At 48.9% G+C, this 19,392-nt stretch overlaps 1 protein-coding gene, 1 long non-coding RNA gene and 1 pseudogene across 5 annotated transcripts in view; 2 read left to right on the top strand and 1 right to left on the bottom strand.

The window, feature by feature from the left end:
• The window catches only part of CCDC57 (coiled-coil domain containing 57), a 119,157-nt gene that overhangs the window by 23,373 nt on the left and 76,392 nt on the right, over positions 1-19,392 (bottom strand). For 3 of the 4 annotated variants that reach the window (XM_030923178.1, XM_030923174.1, XM_030923175.1), the window contains 3 exons: positions 6,190-6,311; positions 2,304-2,408; positions 1,509-1,725 (listed from right to left, as the gene is read on the bottom strand). In XM_030923178.1, coding sequence (XP_030779038.1) covers positions 1,509-1,725; positions 2,304-2,408; positions 6,190-6,311 — 444 coding nt within the window. The remainder of the gene's footprint in view (positions 1-1,508; positions 1,726-2,303; positions 2,409-6,189; positions 6,312-19,392) is intronic. The other variant, XM_030923176.1, reaches the window with a different exon arrangement.
• On the top strand, positions 497-17,027 carry LOC115894795. The gene is made up of 3 exons (XR_004054994.1): positions 497-606; positions 717-1,357; positions 16,910-17,027. It is a non-coding gene; the product is annotated as an uncharacterized LOC115894795 (long non-coding RNA).
• Positions 13,993-14,069, top strand: LOC115895071 (annotated as a pseudogene).

The raw sequence follows: 19,392 nt of genomic DNA, 5'->3' as shown, positions 1-19,392 counted from the left end.
GGATCACAAGGTCAGGAGTTTGAGACCAGCCAGGCCAACATGGTGAAACTCTATCTCTACTAAAAATACAAAATTAGCCTGGAGTGGTGGTGGGTGCCTGTAGCTCCAGCTACTTGGGAGGCTGAGGCAGGAGAATCACTTGAACCCGGGAGGCGGAGGTTGCAGTGAGCTGAGATCGTACCATTGCACTCCAGCCTGGGCAACAAGAGCAAAACTCTGTCTCAAAGGAAAAAACAAACAAACAAACCAGAAAAGATAAAAAACAAGGACATTAAATTACATAAAAATAAAAAATATGAACATAAAAAAACACCACACGAAACATTTAAAAACATGAAGAACTGGGAGAAAATATTTGCACTGCTGTCACCGAAAAGGCTGAATTTCTCTCACATATAACGAGCTGCTACAAATCAGTAAGACAGACGACAATCTAATATACAAAGGGGCAGAGAACTGAAGAACAGGAAAAGGAAGTAACTCCTAAACACACACGAAGAGGCACGACCTCCTAACAGAGGCGCTGATTCCAATCCTGCCTGCCACCAGCAAAAGCTCCGTGAGGCTCCATGACTCTCAGACGCTGCTGCTGGGAGCAGCCTCCAGGTGGGCAGTGGAGGCTGAGGCGATGGTGTCCCCCACACGTGGTGTGCAGGCCGGGGCACTTACACGTGTATTTTCACACACTGCAGCCAGTAAGGTTTCTATTCTAACAGCATCTGTGATGGCAAAGGACTGGAACTAGACTACAATGCGCATGAAGGAGAGAATGCTGAAATGAATGCGGCACATCCTCATGACGGAAGACAGAAGCTGCAAGGTAAGAAGGGGACGCCCTCCATGCAGGCACACAGGACGGACACGCGCTCCCGCCCCACACATCGCATGTCCCAGCACTCTAGCTGCTTTGAAGCAGCATCTGTCTCTCTGCACCCTTCTCGCTACGTCATGGACCCATGCAGTCCCCACAAGGTGCACCCTTCAAATAGACCTTCCTGAAAACTTCCTGAGACCACTCGCAGGAGCTGGCACTGTGACCTGCTGAGTTTACCAGGCCTATGACTTAGGTGCACAGCAGAGTCTCAGGGCGACGATGTCTGTGCAGCAAAGCAGGACGAGGACAAGGATGCGGCATGACGCTTGTCTGGCCCCCGCGGCTGAGCATCACTGGGGTTGGCCTGGCTCTTCCCCGGGAGCCGGGCTGTCTAAAGTGTACCAGTGCCTGCGCGTCTCACCTGGGTTCCATTCTACGTCAGCATGGACCCGGGTGGACAGTGCTGCGCTAGGAGGTGGCATGGTTTCTGCCCTTCAGGGCTTTGCACCATAACCCGGGAAACACTCAGGCACCAAATGAGAGGTAAGGAGACTCCATGCATTACTCAACCAAAGTGCAGGGATTTCAGGGTGTGGGAGGCATGCAGGGTGCTGACTCTCCACATGCCCCTAGGAGAGGGTGGCCCCCACCAGCTGCCAGCTGTGGGCAGCTCCTGGGGAGGGCAGTCTCCTACCTGGAGTTGAGTCACCCTGGGAGGTGAGGCCAGAAGGGCTGGATCCCAGGTCTAGCAACCTCCAAGTGTCCTGGAGGGCGCCACTGGCAAGGGAGGAGGAGCTGTGGGATTGGCGGCCATGCTCCTCAGGGCGCTTGGGAGCCTGGGGTGGCTTTGGGGACCTGTCTTCTTTCTGCTGAGGTGATTTACCGGTCACCATGTGGATGCTGTGTTGCGTCTAGAAAAGATATCATCGTCTTGAAAGCCACCCTCTCCAACCCAGAGGAAGCCACAGGACTCCCCCCACCCACTCCCCGGGGAGCAGTAAGGAGACAGTGGGCCTGGCTCAAAGGCCCAGGCAGATGCTCCCAGGACCACCCAGGAGAGGCAGCTGCAGACAGGGGTGCATCTGGGGAGTGAGTCTCAGCGCTGGGAACACTGAGTGTGAGCAGGGCCTGAATCTCAGTGCTCATCTCAACAAACGACAAAACATGTCTAGGGCAGAGGCTGTCCCATTTCGATGGGGAATGAGCTGAAATGCAGGGCAGATACCCTGAGGGGCACAGCAAGGGAGGGCCAGCGTGGGCCCCATGTGCTTTAGGGGTCCTGGGGCCCTCCCAACACCCTTACCGCCCTTGTGGGACCACCCGGCAAACGCTCTGCAGCTCGCCCTGCCATTGCGAGCAGCCCCTGGTGATGGCACAAAGGCAGGTGCAGAGCAAAGGCCTCGCCGAGAGGCCCAGAGGGCCCAGACCCCAGCTTTCCTGCCGGCCACACCCCACACAGCCGCACCAGCACAGGCACCACCACTCTCACCTTCGGGCCTCGCAGGGCATCAAATCTGCTGCCCACCTGTGCTGGGCGGGGCCGGTGCTTTCCCAAGTGTCCAGAAGGACACTCATCCTCGGCACTCTCGGCGTCCTGCCGTGGGGATTTAAACGAGAGGACTCTGGTATTCACATCCACTGGTGGGGTGTGTCCGTGAGTCTTCCCACAAGATTGGGAAGGAATGCCTTCCCACATTTCTGGTATTAAAGACCCACATCATTTGGTGATAGCCCAGACTGAAGGGACCTGTTTCCCAGACAGGATGAATGGAGCAGGCTTCCCCAATCATTCATTCCCAGGAACCTCCTCTGCAAGGCCAGGGCAGCCTGTGCATGGCCTGCCTGGGATGAGAGCCCCCTGGCCCAAGATGGGCACGAGTGGCCCCCACTGATACCACCAGGCTGATTCTGCTGCTTATTTTTTTTGAGATGGAGTCTCGCTCTGTCGCCCAGACTAGAGTGCAGTGGCGTGATCTCAGCTCACTGCAACCTCCACCTCCTGGGTTCAAGTGATTCTCCTGCCTTAGCCTCCCAAGTAGCTGGGATGACAGGCACCCGCCACCATGTCTGGCTAGTTTTTGTATTTTTAGTAAAGATGGGGTTTCGCCATGTTGGTCAGGCTGGTCTTGAACTCCTGACCTCAGGTGATCTGCCCGTCTCAGCTTCCCAAAGTGCTGGGATCACTGATGTGAGCCACCATGCCCAGCCACTTTTTTTGGGGGGGTAGGGGGTGCGGAGAGACAGATTCTCACTCTGTCACCCAGGCTGGAGCGCAATGGCACCATCTCGGCTCACTGCAACCTCTGCCTCCTGGGTTCAAGTGATTCTCCTGGCTCAGCCTCCTGAGTAGCTGGGATTACAGGCACCTGCCACCACGCCCAGCTAATTTTTTGTATTTTTGGTAGAGATGAGGTTTTGTCATGTTGCCCAGGCTGGTCTCAAACTCCTGACCTCATGTGATCCACCCGTCTCGGTCTCCCAAAGTGCTGGGATTACAGGTGTGAGCCACTGGGCCCAAACATTGGCCACATTTTTTTAAAAGAAAAATAAATTTAGGCCGGGTGTGTTAGCTCATGCCTGTAATCCCAGCACTTTGGGAGGCTGAGATAGGTGGATTACTTGAGGTCAGGAGTTCGAGACCAGCTTGGTCAATACGGTAAAACCTCGTCTCTACAAAAATACAAAAATTAACTGTGTGTGGTGGTGTGTGCCTGTAATCCCAGCTGCTCAGAAGGCTGAGGCAGGAGAATCGCTTGAACGCGGGAGGCAGAGGTTGCAGTGAGTCAAGACCATACCACTACACTCTAGCCTGGGTGACAAAGTGAGACTCCATCTCATAATTAATAAATAAATAAAATAAATACAGACTGTAATCCCAGCATTTGGGAGGCAGAGGTGGGCAAATTGCTTCAGTCCAGGAGTTTGAGACCAGCCTGAGTGACACAGTGAAACCCTGTCTCTATTAAAAAAAAAAAATTAGCCAGGCGTGCTGGTGCATGCCTGTAGTCCCAGCTACTCGGGAGGCTGAGGTGGAAAGATCACTTGAGCCTGGGATATGGAAATTACAATGAGCCGAGATTGTGCCACTGCACTCCAGCCTGGGCGACAGAGCAAGACCCTGTCTCAAATATAAATAAATAAATTTTAAAAAGAAATAAAAAAGGAAACAAAAAGGGGTCTTGGCTCCATAGAGTTTTCTTTTCTCAGTTTTAAGAGTTATTTCTTACGCCTGTCATCCCAGCACTTTGGGAGGCTGAGGAAGGAGGATCACTTGAGTTCAGGAATTCTAGGCCAGCCTAGGCAACATGGCGAAAACCTATCTCTACAAAAAATACAAAAATTAAGGCCGGGCATGGTGACGGGCGCCTGTAATCCCAGCTACTTGGGAGGCTGAGGCAGGAGAATTGCTTGAACCTGGGAGGCAGAGGTTGCAGTAAGCCCAAACTGTGCCACTACACACCAGCCTTGGGTGACAGAGCGAGACTCCATCTCAAAGGAAAAAAAAAAAAAGGAATAAGAAAGGATAGCCAAGAAAATTTTGTAAAGGAACAGAAAGAAAGAAGGTCAAGCTTGCTCTAAGAGATATTAAAGTATGTCACAAAGCCACAGTATTTAAAGCAGTATAGTACCATTTCAGGAAGAGACAACTCATTGGAACTGTGTAGATAACCCCAAAATCAATGCAGAAGCTGAATTTCTCAAGGCTGCAGCATCAGACAGATCCATAGTCTACAAAACACTGACTGATTTTTCAAAAAGACACAGAAAGGCAGAGGGAGTGTTCTGGGTTAAAGGATAAAAACACAAGAGCCAGATGCAGCAGGAATTCTGGACTCTGAGGTTACGGAAAATCAGCAAGGAACACACATAAATCACCCACAGAAGGAGAAATACAAATGGCCAATAAATAGATTAAAAGCATTTAATGCCACTAAGGATATAAGAACTGTCTTTGTTTTTTTTTGGTTGAGACGGGGTCTCACTGTGTTGCTCGAGCTAGTCTTGAACTCCTGGGCTCAGGTAGTCCTCTCACCTCAGCCTTCTGAGTCTGGGGTTACGAGGTGTGCGCCACCACACATGGGTAATTTATTTTTATTTTTGTCTGTAGAGACAGTCTTGCTGTTTTGTTTTTTTTTTTTTGAGACAGAGTCTTGCCCTGTCATCCAGCCTGGAGAGCAGTGGTGCGATCTCAGCTCACTGCAGCCTCTGGGTTCAAGCAATTCTCCTGCCTCAGCCTCCCGAGTAGCTGGGATTACAGGCACCCACCACCACATCTGGCTAATTTTTGTATTTTTAGTAGAAACGGGGTTTCACCATGTTGGTCAGGCTGGTCTCAAACTCTTGACCTCATGATCCACCCACTTCAGCCTCCCAAAGTGCTGGGATTATAGGCGTGACCACCCCACCCAGCCATCTTGCTATCTTTTAAAAGATACGAGTTGTGGCTGGGTGCACTGACTCATGCCCATAATCCCAGTACTTTGAGAGGCTGTGGTGGGCAGATCGCTTGAGCCCAGGAGTTCAAGACCAGCTTAGGCAACATGGCAAAACTCCATTTCTACAAAAAAAAAAAAAAAAAAAATTAGCCATTAGGGATGGTGGCGCACACCTGTGGTCCCAGCTACTTGGGAGGCTGAGGTGGGAGGATCATTTGAGCCTAGGAAGTTGAGGCTGCAGTGAGCTGTGATGGCACCACAGCACTCTAGCCTGGGTGAAAGAGCCACATCCTGTCTCAAAAAAAAAAAAAAAAAAAAAAAAAAAATAGAAGTTTTTGGGTTTTTTTTTCACTTATCATACTGGTAAAGATTTAAAAAATAGTACCCAGATATGTAAAGTTACAGTAAAACATATACATGATACAATTTATAATTAAAAAATAAAAAAAAATGGGGGCTGGGCGTGGTGGCTCATACCTGTAATCCCAGCACTTTGGGAGGCAGAGGCAGGTAGATCACCTGAGGTCAGGGGTTTGAAACCAGCCTGGCCAACATGGTAAAACCCCATCGCTACTACAAATACAAAAATTAGCCAGGCGTGGTAGCATGCGCCTGTAATCCCAGCTACTCAGGAGGCTGAGGCAGGAGAATTGCTGGAACCCGGGAGGGGGAGGTTGCAGTGAGCCGAGATTGCACCATTGCACTCCAGCCTGGGCAACAGAGCAAGACTCCGACTCAAAAAACAAACAAACAAACAACCCCCCCAAAACAAAACCCAGCAGAAAACACACTGAAATGTTACTGGTAACTATGTCTGGATGCTGAAAATTGGAGGCTTTTTATATTGTGTTTATCGTAATTTGAAGTTTCTGTAATGAAAACGCAACACAATTTGGGAAATATTTTTTAAAATGCATGTCTTAGATGAAGGGGTGTTACCTTAGCTGTAAAATGGGGCTGCACCTGTCCCAAAGGTGGGCTGCGATCCAAAGGCCTCCTGGGCTCCTCACCTGGCTTCTGGGCCTCGGGGGCAGGAGGGAGGGCGTGGTGCGGCGGCCGCCCTGGGAATGGGATGGGGACAGGGTTTGTTGTCTGTACATCAGTTCTGGATTCCTCTTGTGCTGAGTGCACTCAGAAAGAACAGCATGTTCCTTTTCGAAACCAAAGTAACTTCCATTTCATAGAGAACTTAGGGAGGGGTGGACAACAGTGAACTGTGACACACAGCATTTCGGCAGAGCTCTTGCACACACAATGCCATGCCCCTGCCACACATAGCCCTTGCTGTCCTCACAGCGGGGGCAGCAAGCACATTTGCTAACAGAAGCACAGAGACAGCCTTTCTGTGGCAGGCACAAATAAGAAGCAAAAGCTTGCCAGGTGCGGTGGCTCACGTCTGTAATCCCAGCATTTTGGGAGGCTGAGGTGGGTTGATCACCTGAGGCCAGGAGTTTGAAATCAGCCTGGCCAACATGGTGAAACCCTGTCTCTACTAAAAATACAAAAATTAGCTGGGCGTGGTGGTGGGCACCTATAATCCCAGCTACTCAGGAGGCTGAGGCAGGAGAATCACTTGAACCCGGGAGGCAGAGGTTGCAGTGAGCCGAGATTGCACCATTGCACTCCAGCCTGGGTGACTCCATCTCAAAAAGCAAGCAAGCAAGCAAACAAACAAACAAACAAACAAAAAGAAGTAAAAGCTTAAGTATAACAACTTAAAAATGATGGTTCTACTCAAAGTTTCGGCATTGCTAGAAATGACCCCACATCAAACGAGATCCTTTCATCAATTCCATTCGTGTTATGTAGAGATCTGCTCCTTCTCTAAACAGACACATCAGAAGACATAATTACTGAAATAACATTTCCCAGAATAACAAATCAGTTTCGTTAAACTCACTGAGGATTCCAACAAGGTTTTTGGAGGGTGTTTATAACTGTTGACATTTCACATATTGGAAATTGAAACAGACTTTTTTTTTTTTTTTTTTTTTGAGACGGAGTTTTACTCTTGTTCCCCAGATTGGAGTGCTGTGGCGCGATCTCAACGCCCCCACAACCTCCGCCTCTGAGGTTCAAGTGATTCTCCTGTCTCGGCCTCCCGAGTAGGCGGGATTACAGGCATGCGCCACCACGCCTGGGTAATTTTGTATTTTTAGTAGAGATGGGGTTTTTCCATGTTGGTCAGTCTGGTCTCGAATTCCTGACCTCAGGTGATCTGCCTGCCTTGGCCTCCCAAAGTGCTGGGATTACAGGCGTGAGCCATGTGCCTGGCCAAAACAGAAAATTTTTAAAGCTTTTTAATCAATTTACTTGAAGTTGGCCATGATGAACATATTGCTTATGATCAGCATCTGAGGAGCATCGCAGGATTCGCTCTGCCCTGTGGACATCCCGAGATGGGCCCTAAAGTAAAGCATCAGTTTCTTCCAGACAATAAAAGAACCCAGAGAAGATAACACTTGAAATGAACATGTTTCCCTTGGTTTATAAACACCTGAATTTAAAAGCCATGAAGTCAGAAGATGCACTTGTGGGCAAAAAGCTCCTGAAGACACTCAACACCATTGGTCACCAGGAGAATGTAAAATCGAACCCACTATGGGATCCTGCCTCACATCCACTAGGATGGCTAGGATCCACAGGATAGAAAACAGCCGGGCGCGGTGGCTCACCTGCAACCCCAGCACATTGGGGGGCTCAGGTGCAGGCGCTGGTACTGGCCTGGGCAACACGATGAGACCCCACCTCTATTTTTAAAATAAATTTTTTTAAAATAAAAAAATAAAGTTTTAAAAAATATGCAATAAAAGTATTCTTAATAAAAAACCGGACAGAAAATAGCAAGTGCTGGTGCAGATGTGGAGAAATCAGAACCTTCCGTGCACAGCTGGTGGGCATGGGAGGCAGTTTGGTGGCTCCTTACTGGGTTAGACACAGAATGACTACACGACCCAGCAAGGCCACTTCTAGGGAGGCACCCAAGAGAACAGAATGTTCACAGCAGCATTATCCCCAACAGCCCAAAGGCGGAAACCATCCAAATGTCCATCGAACTGACAAATGCCTACAGCGGCCTGTCCCCCACCAAGGAGCTGTTCCCACGGAAAGGAATGAAGTGCGGATGCCCCAGCACGAGGGACTCTGAAACATGACACAGAGGGAAAGAAACCAGGCACGAAAGGACACATCCTGTAGGATCCCGCTGAAGCGAAACGTCCAGAGCAGGCAAAGGCATGGAGGCAGAAAGTGGGTGCTGGGCCGGGGACAGGAAGTGACTGCGAATGGGTGTGGGGTTTCCTCTGAGGTGATGAAGGCATTCTGGAACAAATGATGATGCTCGCACAACATTCTTAATGTGCTTAATGCACTGAACTGTATACTTTGTATACTTTATAAGCTTTCAACCCTACATTTTATGTGTATATTACCAAAGTTTAAAAAAATAAAAAAAGGGCTGGGCGTGGTGGCTCACACCTGTAATCCCAGCACTTTGGGAGGCCAAGGCGGGTGGATCACGAGGTCAGGAGATCGAGACCATCCTGGCTAACTCTGTGAAACCCTGTCTCTACTAAAAATACAAAAAATTAGCCGGGCGCGGTGGCTCAAGCCTGTAATCCCAGCACTTTGGGAGGCCGAGGCGGGTGGATCACGAGGTCAGGAGATCAAGACCATCCTGGCTAACATGGTGAAACCCCGTCTCTACTAAAAATACAAAAAAACTAGCCAGGCGTGGTGGCGGGCGCCTGTAGTCCCAGCTACTCGGAGGCTGAGGCAGGAGAATGGCGTGAACCTGGGAGGCAGAGCTTGCAGTGAGCCGAGATGGCGCCACTGCACTCCAGCCTGGGCGACACAGCGAGACTCCGTCTCAAAACAAAACAAAACAAAACAAAACAAAACAAAAAACTAGCCGGGCGAGGTGGCGGGCGCCTGTAGTCCCAGCTACTCGGGAGGCTGAGGCAGGAGAATGGCGTGAACCCGGGAAGTGGAGCTTGCAGTGAGCTGAGATCGCGCCACTGCACTCCAGCCCGGGTGACAGAGCAAGACTCCGTCTCAAAAAATTAAATAAAATAAAATAAAATAAAATAAAATAAAATAAATAAAAAAAGAAAGCTAGTTTGTGTTTTTGAGACAGGTTCTGGCTCTGTCACCCATGCTGGAGTGCAGTGGTACAATGATGGCTCACTGCAGCCTCGACCTCCCGGGCTCAAGCGATCTTCCCGCCTCAGCCTCCCAAGTAGCTGGGACCACACCCAGCTAATTTTTTTATTCTTTAGTAGAGACAGGGTGTCACTATTCTGCCCAGGTTAGTCTCAAACTCCTAGCCTGAAGTGATCCTCCTCCCTTGGCCTCCCAAAGGGCTGGGACCACAGGCATGAGCCACTGCACCCAACTGAAGGCCAGGTCTTGTTTTTTGTTTTCTCAATCCTTACTTGGTTGAAAGCTAGTTTATTATTATTTATTTATGTACTTATTTATTTATTTTTTGAGACGGAGTCTCACTTTGTCTCCCAGGCTGGAGTGCAGTGGCACGATCTCGGCTCACTGCAAGCTCTGCCTCCAGGTTCACGCCATTCTCCTGCCTCAGCCTCCTGAGTAGCTGGGACTACAGGTGCCTGCCACCACACCCGGCTAATTTTTTTTTGTATTTTTAGTAGAAACGGGGTTTCACTGTGTTGGCCAGGATGGTCTCGATCTCTTGACCTCATGATCTGCCTGCCTCAGCCTCCAAAGTGCTAGGATTACAGGAGTGAGCCACCAATGCCCGGCCGGCAAGAAAGCTAGTTTTTTAAAAAGCTATAAAACGTGTTAAAATCTTAGCAAAGTTAGCTCAATTTTGATGGGCTTGTTTCCTTGGTGTACTACTTTTTTTTTTTGTTTTGAGACAGAGTCTTGCTCTGTCGTCGAGGCTGGAGTGCAGTGGCGTGATCTTGGCTCACTGCAACCTCTGCTTCCCAGGTTCAAGCAATTCTCCTGCCTCAGCCTCTTCAGTAGCTGGGATTACAGGCACCTGCCACCATGTCCGGCTAATTTTTGTATTTTTAGTAGACAAGGGGTTTCACCGTGGTGGTCAGGCTGGTCTTGAACTCCTGCAGGCCTCAAATGATCCGCCCGCCTCAGCCTCCCGAAGTGCTGGGATTACCAGCATGAGCCACCACATCTGGCCTTCCTTCGTTTACTATTTACTGACTTCCCCTAAAATATAAAGGGTTATAATCTGTTCAGACAGCAAAGGTGCTGTCTTACCAGGGTAATTTTCCATACTTTTCGTTGACTTACTATGTCTTGATGGTTTAAGAAAACAAAGCTTCCCATGCTTAGGAAAGAGCTAAGTTTCTCTATAACTGTTCTCTCTTATGTTTAAGCATTTTGTCACTTTCACATGGGTGGCTAAATATTATTCCTCAGGTACCCAGGAGTCTTAATGTTCAAATCTCCTGACATCTTTTTATTTTTTTTCTTCTCAAAATTGAATTCTAAATGTCAAATAAAATAAAGCTTTTAGGAAACTTTTTTTTTGAGATGGAGTCTCACTCTGTTGCCAGGCTGGAGTACAGTGGCACAGTATCGGCTCACTGCAACCTCCCTGGTTCCAGTGATTCTACTGCCTCAGCCTCCCAGATAGCTGGGATTACAGGCACCTGCCACCACGCCTGGCTAATTTTTGTATTTTTAATAGAGAAGGGGGTTTCACCATGTTGGCCAGGATGGTCTTGATCTCTTGACCTCGTGATCCACATCCACCTGCCTCCGCCTCCCAAAGTGCTGGGATTACAGGTGTGAGCCACCACGCCCGGCCCCAGGAGAACCTTGATATTTAAAATGATCTATGTTATGTCCCAGAAGTTCCCCAGAAAATCACAAAATTTTTTTCTTATAAAAAGAGAGGTATTTGAAATAATTAGGTACAAGGTGGGGTGTGGTGGCACGCGCCTGTGGTCCCAGCTACTCGGGAGCCTGAGGCAGGAGGATCTCGTGAGCCCAGGAGGTTGAGGTTGCAGTGAGCTGTGATCACACCACTGCCCTCCAGCCTGCATGACAGAGGTCTCTATCAAAAAAAAAAAAAAAAAAAGAAGAAGAAAGAAAAAAGTAAAAAGAAAAAAGATGTTAAGGAAATGATTAGTTTCTTTGATGTGTTAGGATTGATGAGTACCGGGGAAGAGCTGCTGAGTCGGGAGAAACGTGTGGCCTGCCCTGGGCTGTGTGTGGCAGGTAACTCGTTGGTCTGAAGCACTGAGAATTGCGCACGGTGCTGCACGGAGATGTCCCGGCTGCCCACAGCGCTTCTCTTCATCAGAGTCCTGAGGCCATTTGCCTGATGCTGTCAGCCGGCAGCAGTCCGGAGCAATTGGGCATAAACCCCGTCATTGTTGTTACGTTAACTTGGGAATCACCTCACTTGAACGTAAGCTGTGCGTCTCCAATGCCAGTAGTTTGCAGCAGGGCGACCGTCACTCACTCTGGGGCTGTGTTACCAGGCAGACGCCCACCGCCTGGCCCACACTTTTTGCCCATCCACTGGATATTCTTGCTAGAGTCAAGGAATAGTCAGCTTCACAATTATCTGTAAATAATTTCCTCTGTAAACATCTTGCTCATCCATTTTTTAGAGATCAGATGCTCTTTTTCAGGCATCTTTGAAAACAGCGTCAATGTCTTGGATTCACTTTGTCTAGAACTCTTTTTTGGACTCTGTTTCCAGATGTCTACAGGACCATCAAATGTTACTTCTCAGTTGCACTATTCTTGCTATGAGCAGACCTTTCACTTTTGAAAAGTGGAAGTGGTAAATTCACCATGGCAGTCTTTTGCCATCCACAGTTTATTTATTTATTTTTTTTGAGACGAACTCTCAAAGATGACTCCTGACCCAGGCTGGAGTGCAGTGGGGCAATCTCAGGTCACTGCAACCTCCGCCTCCTGGGTTCAAGCAATTCTCGTGCCTCAGCCTCCCGTGTAGCTGGGATGACAGGCGCCCGCCACCACGCCCAGCTAATTGCTGTATTTTTAGTAGAGAGGGTGCTTTGCCATGTTGACCAGCAACTCCTGACCCCAGGTGATCCACCTGCCTCAGCCCCAAAGTGCTGGGATGACAGGCATGAGCCACCGCGCCCGGCCCCATCCATGGCTTTTGTGTTACTCTGATGCTCCCCAGAAAGCTTAGAGTGCTTCATCTTCAACAGGGACTATCTCAGAGCCTGGGGAAAGGACTGGGCAGGCATTATGGACACAGGCTTCTGATGGTGGCATTTAGATGATGCTGAGACCATCCCAGGACTGAGTCTCTAGTCGAGAAGCAGATGGATTGTTGAGACCAAGAACCAAGATGGAGTGGAACAAGAATGGACCTCACAGGAGGGGATGAATTGACGGTGGAAGATGACGGCTTTTGTTAAGAATATGGTTGATGTCTTTTTAATGTTCTACTTTCTGGATATATGAAGAACTCTTCCTCTTTCCTCTGAAGCTATGTACAGTCCATAAAAATTTTGCAGTCTCTGCTTTTGTGAATCAAAACAGGACATTTGTAAGTGATATCTTTTCTTTTGAGGCGAAGTCTCGCTCTGTCGCCCAGGCTGGAGTGCAGTGGCGCAATCTCGGCTCACTGCAAGCTCCACCTCCAGTTCACGCCATTCTCCTGCCTCAGTCTCCCGAGTAGCTGGGACTACAGGCGCCCCCGCCCCCAAGCCCAGCTAATTTTTTTTTATTTTTTATTTTTTTTTGAGACGGAGTCTCGCTCTGCCGCCCAGGCTGGAGTGCAGTGGCCGGATCTCAGCTCACTGCAACCTCCGCCTCCCAGGTTTACGCCATTCTCCTGCCTCAGCCTCCCGAGTAGCTGGGACCACAGGCGCCGCCACCTCGCCCGGCTAGTTTTTTGTACTTTTTAGTAGAGACGGGGTTTCACCGTGTTAGCCAGGATGGTCTCGATCTCCTGACCTCGCGATCCGCCCGTCTCGGCCTCCCAAAGTGCTGGGATTACAGGCGTGAGCCACCGCGCCTGCCCTAGAATTATTTTTTAAAGAGGCTTTTACAAGTCCAATCTGAAATTCTTTACGGAAACTCCTAAGAAAGCAAAGTTAAGAATGCAGAGATGGTGAATGCACACTCTCGCTGCAGCTGTGGAAATCATCCAGCCATCCACAACCAGCTCCATTCTGTGAGACCAGAAACCACCTTTCCCACCCTTCTGTGCTTCATCAGCCCGACTATTGGGTTTTCTTTTCTTTCTTTTTTTTTTTTTTTTGTTAAGACAGAATTTCACTCTTGTCTCTCAGGCTGGAATACAATAGTGTGATCACGGCTCACTGCAACCTCCACCTCTTGGGTTCAAGTGATTCTCCTGTCTCAGCCTCCCAGTAGCTGGGATTACAGGCAGCCACCACCATGCCTGGCTAATTTTTGTATTTTATTTATTTCTTTATTTTTTTTTGAGACGGAGTCTCGCTCTGTCGCCCAGGCTGGAGTGCAGTGACCGGATCTCAGCTCACTGCAAGCTCCGCCTTCCGGGTTCACGCCATTCTCCTGCCTCAGCCTCCCGAGTAGCTGGGACTACATTAGCTGGGACTACAGGCGCCCGCCACCTCGCCCGGTTTTTTTTTTTTTTTTTTGTATTTTTTAGTAGAGACAGGGTTTCACCGTGTTAGCCAGGATGGTCTCTATCTCCTGACCTCGTGATCCGCCCGTCTCGGCCTCCCAAAATGCTGGGATTACAGGCTTGAGCCACCGCGCCCGGCCTAGACTATTGGGTTTTCATGCAGACGTGTGAGTTATGCCTCCCTCAAGCCTTGTCACGACATCCGCACATTACCCGTCTGATGTGCAGGGAAAAAACACCTTTCTCTGAGATTACTTTCCACCAAAAGCAGAGAAACTGTAGGGAACGCAGAGACTGCCTTGTCTGCTGCACTTCCCCGAGGTTATCGGCGTCCAGCCCCTCATTGTCTCGGAGCTGCTTTGCGATTCTACCACTGATAGGCATGCGGATTCTACCCCACCCGCCTCTCCCTCGACAAGAACCAGTTCTGCCTCCATCTGAAACGCGATTCCTTTACTCCATATACGATTGTGCTTGTTTCATCTTTCCTTGGAACTGGTTACAGCATCTGTCTGGTTTCCTCATTGTTTAATGCATAGAATACAATCCTAAACAATGCTCATTTTTCATATTTGGGAGCCACATTTTACTTCTTTCTGAAAATTATCTTTTAACACATAGTTAAATAAATATTACTGGACGCAGTTAAACATCAGAAAGGACACTGCATTATGAACCGGGATGAGCTACAGCTATCCTGAATGTTTCTGCTCTAAGTAACACAGCACTGAAGTTATGTTGCTGTCTTTTTTTTTTTTGAGACGGAGTCTTGCTGTCACCCAGGCTGGAGTGCAGTGGCGTAATCTCAGCTCACTGCAACCTCTGCCTCACAGGATCAAGTGATTCTTCTGCCTCAGCCTCCCGAGTAGCTGGGACTACAGGCGTGCAACACCATGCCTGGCTAATTTTTGCATTTTTAGTAGAGACGGGGTTTCACTGTGTTGGCCAGGTTGGTCTCAAACTCCTGACCTCAGGTGATCCACACGCCTCAGCCTCCCCAAGTGCTGGGATTAGAGGCGTGAGCCACCATGCCCGGTAGCACTAAAGTTTATAAAACATGATGGTGCCGGGCGTGGTGGCTCAAGCCTGTAATCCCAGCACTTTGGGAGGCTGAGACGGGCGGATCACGAGGTCAGGAGATCGAGATCATCCTGGCTAACACGGTGAAACCCCGTCTCTACTAAAAACTACAAAAAAGGCCGGGCGCGGTGGCTCAAGCCTGTAATCCTAGCACTTTGGGAGGCCGAGACGGGCGGATCACAAGGTCAGGAGATCGAGACCATCCTGGCTAACACGGTGAAACCCCGTCTCAGCCGGGCGCGGTGGCTCAAGCCTGTAATCCCAGCACTTTGGGAGGCCGAGATGGGCGGATCACGAGGTCAGGAGATCGAGACCATCCTGGCTAACACGGTGAAACCCTGTCTCTACTAAAAATACAAAAACTAGCCGGGCGAGGTGGCGGGCGCCTGTAGTCCCAGCTACTCGGGAGGCTGAGGCAGGAGAATGGCGTAAACCCGGGAGGCAGAGCTTGCAGTGAGCTGAGATCTGGCCACTGTACTCCAGTCCGGGCTACAGAGCGAGACTCCGCCTCAAAAAAAAAAAAAAAAAAAAAAAAAAGTAGTATCCAGCACATTTGGTTTAATAAATAACCAAAGGAATTCTGAAACTTCCCCTTAAGTCACTGGTGAAATAGAAAAACAGCCCACACTAGCCAGGCGCAGTGGCTCACGCCTGTAATTCCAACACTTTGGGAGGCCGAGATTGCGCCATTGAACTCCAGCCTGGGCAACAAGAGTGAAACTCGGTCTAAAAACAAAACAAAACAAAACAAACAAAGAAAAACGCTCACAATGGCAGGCTATCTAGACAATAATTACACTGATAATAATATCCCTCAAAATCTCTGGGGCTTGGCCAAAGTGATACTCATGAAAATTCTCACCTTAAGAAATGCAATTACTAAGCAAGAAAGAATAAAAATAAATGTGAAACATTCAATCTAAGAAATCAGGAAAAGAACAATAAAATAAACCCAAGAATAGAATGAAAAGAGATGAAATGGGAATTACTTCTGTTCAAGATGCCGGAGTCATCCAGTGGTTCCAGAGTGTGGAAACCCCTGGAAGGGGAGAGGGCGCTCTTACACGCACGCCACACACACACGTGTCAGGGGGCATGTCTGACATGCCCCATAAGCTCTCCAGAAGAGATGAGACAGAAATGGAAGAAAGCAGTGTTTGAAAAACAATGGCTGAGAATTCTAAAGAACAGAAAAACCACCAGCCAACCAACCTAAAATTTGGTCCTAAAATTTAAAAAACATACTGATTCCTGAGCAGGATTCAGGGAAACAAATCCACACTTAGACACAACAATGTCTTACCAGGAACACTTAGCAGATTGGGAGAAAAGTCTAAAAACAGCTTCCCCAGGCCAGGGGCAGTGGCCCACTCCTGTCATCCCAGCACTTTGGGAGGCCAACGTGGGTGGACCGCTTGAGCTCAGGAGTTCGAAACCAGCCTGGCCAACATGGCAAAACCGTCTCTACTAAAAATAAAAAAAAAATAAAAAAAAATAAAAAATAGCTAGGCTGAACCCGGGAGGCGGAGGCTGCATTGAGCCATGATCATGTCACTACACTCCAGCCTAGGCAACAGACAGCAAGACTCCGTCTCAAAAAAAAAAAAAGCTTCCCCAAAGGAACTGAGATCAGACTGATGGCTGACCTCTCTGAAGACATAAGAATATTATCTTCAAAAGAAGTTGAGTAGGGCATGGCGGCATGCATCTGTAGTCCCAGCTACTTGGGAGGCTAAGTGAGCTAAGATGGCACCACCATGCCAGCCTCGGTGTCAGAGTGAGACCCCATCCCTTTAAAAACAAAAAAAAAGTTGTAGAAAAATGTCAACATACAGAAAATTCTATTTCCGGCTAAAGCTTCATCCTAGAAAGTCATCTGCAGATACAGAGCGTGCACTCCCCACAGACTCTTGCTGAAGGAGCTGACAAAGCGAAGGGCAGAGATCCCTGAATAAAAGTCCATTTCCCTTTTCTCTTTCCTAGAAAAGATGGGGCTGCCTCGTATCTGAGTCTGAGTAGAAAGCCTTGTGTCCGATCCACTGCTCTCCAGGCTCCTGGAAGACCCCATATCGGTAACAGGGAACTGAGGTCAAGGAGCAGACCTGGGAAGAGCTTCAACCAACTATTTCTTTTTTTTTTTTTTTTTTTTTTTTTTTTTTTTTTTTTGAGACGGAGTCTCGCTCTGGCACCCAGGCTGGAGTGCAGTGGCCGGATCTCAGCTCACTGCAAGCTCCGCCGCCCGGGTTCACGCTATTCTCCTGCCTCAGCCTCCAGAGTAGCTGGGACTACAGGCGCCCGCCACCTCGCCCGGCTAGTTTTTTTTTTTTTTTTGTATTTTTTAGTAGAGACGGGGTTTCACCGTGTTAGCCAGGATGGTCTCGATCTCCTGACCTCGTGATCCGCCCGTCTCGGCCTCCCAAAGTGCTGGGATTACAGGCTTGAGCCACCGCGCCCGGCCACAACCAACTATTTCATAAGATGTGAGCAAAAGTTATTACTTCCAAATTAATATATTGTTATAAGATTTTAAATACGTATATGTCATTTAATAAATTAAATGAAAAAGCTACTTCACTATTTATGCACATATGCCTAATAAATAGTATTGAATCAGCTGCCAACTACTGGGAAACAACACAGCGAGATCCCTAATTTGTTCTTTTTCACTAGATCATTTCCAGATGCATCAAAGACTCAGCAGGAAAATGACATAACGATAAGATACCAGCGGCCCCACAGTAAGCCCCCTACATACACACAAAATTAAAGTACAAATTGAAAACAGGAAATCCTTTTACCTATTTAGATTGGCCCTCCAAATAAATTTTCTTTCTCTCTTTTTTTCTGAGACAGTCTTGCTCTGTTGCCCAGGCTGGAGTGCAGTGGCTTGATCTTGGCTCACGGCAACCTCTACCTCCCAGGTTCAAGAGATTCTCCTGCCTCAGCCAGCCAAGTAGCTGGGATTACAGGCATGTGCCTCCACACTTGGTTAATTTTTTTTTCTTTTTTGTATTTTTAGTAGAGACTCGGTTTCACCATGTTGGCCAAGCTGGTCTCAAACTCTTGACCTCAGGTGATCAGGTGGTAGCTCAGACCTGTAATCCCAGGACTTTGGGAGGCTGAGGTGGGCAGATCACTTGAGGTCAGGAGTACAAGACCAGCCTGGCCAACATGGTGAAACCCTGTTTCTACTAAAAAAAAAAAAAAAAAAAAAAAAAAAACTAGCTGGGTGTGGTGGCACACGCCTGTAATCCCAGCTACTCGGGAGGCTGAGGCAACAGAATCGCTGGAACCCGGCAGGTGGAGGTTACAGTGAGCCGAGATCACACCACTGTACTCCAGCCTGGGCAACAGAGCAAGACTCTGTCTCAAAAAAAAAGTTAGGTATCATGAAGAAGTTTGCTAGAAACAACATTTTAAGGAATCCCAGCTTTCTACAGGATCAAGGAAATGCCATGTGCGGCTGATTTCTGGAAGGCACAGAGGGAGGGTGAGCTCCAGGCACTGCTCACTCTGTGGGCGGAGGGGCCTGCAGGCAGGGTCCCACAGCACCTGCCTCCTGCTTCCCCCTGCAGGCCCCTGAGTGGGGCTGTTCTCACTCCCCGTCCTGGTCTTGGCCTGAACCCTGCAGCAGGCAGGTGAAGCTCCTTGTCTCGGAGGGGCCCCACCACGTCACCTGCTGGAGTTGGCTCCACAGTCTGAATGGGTATTGGCAGGAACCAGTGTCACCAGAGCACAGGGGACGCCCTGGCACCTCCCCCCACAGCCATGTATATGGGCACCGGCAGCGTGAGACAGGCTGTATGCCTGAAAGCAGCTGAGAGCCAGTGAAGTGATGGTCAGCTTGCTCCCTGCAGAATGGGGCCCCTTCCCAGAGGTGGACAGGTGAGGACATGCACTGAGGCAGCTGCAGGTGACCCCTGGGCCACCAGTGCTGGGGCAGAGTAACTGTTGTGAAGTGGACTAGAGAAGCATCTAGAAACAGCCGCAGGCAGAGCAGGTCCTGCTAAGCCCCTGGCTGGACGACTGTCGCATGTTGAGTAATGATGATATGTTTGTCACAGCTGGCCATTCTGTACTACTTAACGACTGCAGTCACATCATTGTGAACCAGATTAGTGATCTTAGGAAAAAAATGCAGATAGACCAGTCTTGCCTAAACCTCTGCAATCAGGACTGATCTTTTTAATTTTTTAAAATGTTTTTAGAGACTGGATCTCCTGTGTTGCCCAGGCTGGAGTGCAGCGATTCTTCACAGGCAGGATCATACCCACTGCAGCCCCGACCTTCTGTGCTCAGTAATCCTCCCACCTCAGTCTCCCAAGTAGCTGGAACTTCAGGCGCACGACACCATGCCCAGCTAAGAACTCAAGTGTTTAGGTGGGAAGGACGGTCTTCCCAAAAAGAAACAAATGGAGTATGTTAGGTATAATCAAAGCCAAGCCAAAAGTCCCCATTCTTCTCTT

The sequence above is a fragment of the Rhinopithecus roxellana genome, chromosome 19, assembly GCF_007565055.1.
Source record: "Rhinopithecus roxellana isolate Shanxi Qingling chromosome 19, ASM756505v1, whole genome shotgun sequence".
NCBI lineage: Eukaryota > Metazoa > Chordata > Mammalia > Primates > Cercopithecidae > Rhinopithecus > Rhinopithecus roxellana.
Note: the sequence above shows the minus strand (reverse complement) of the source record. Positions and strands in the feature narration are given on the sequence as shown.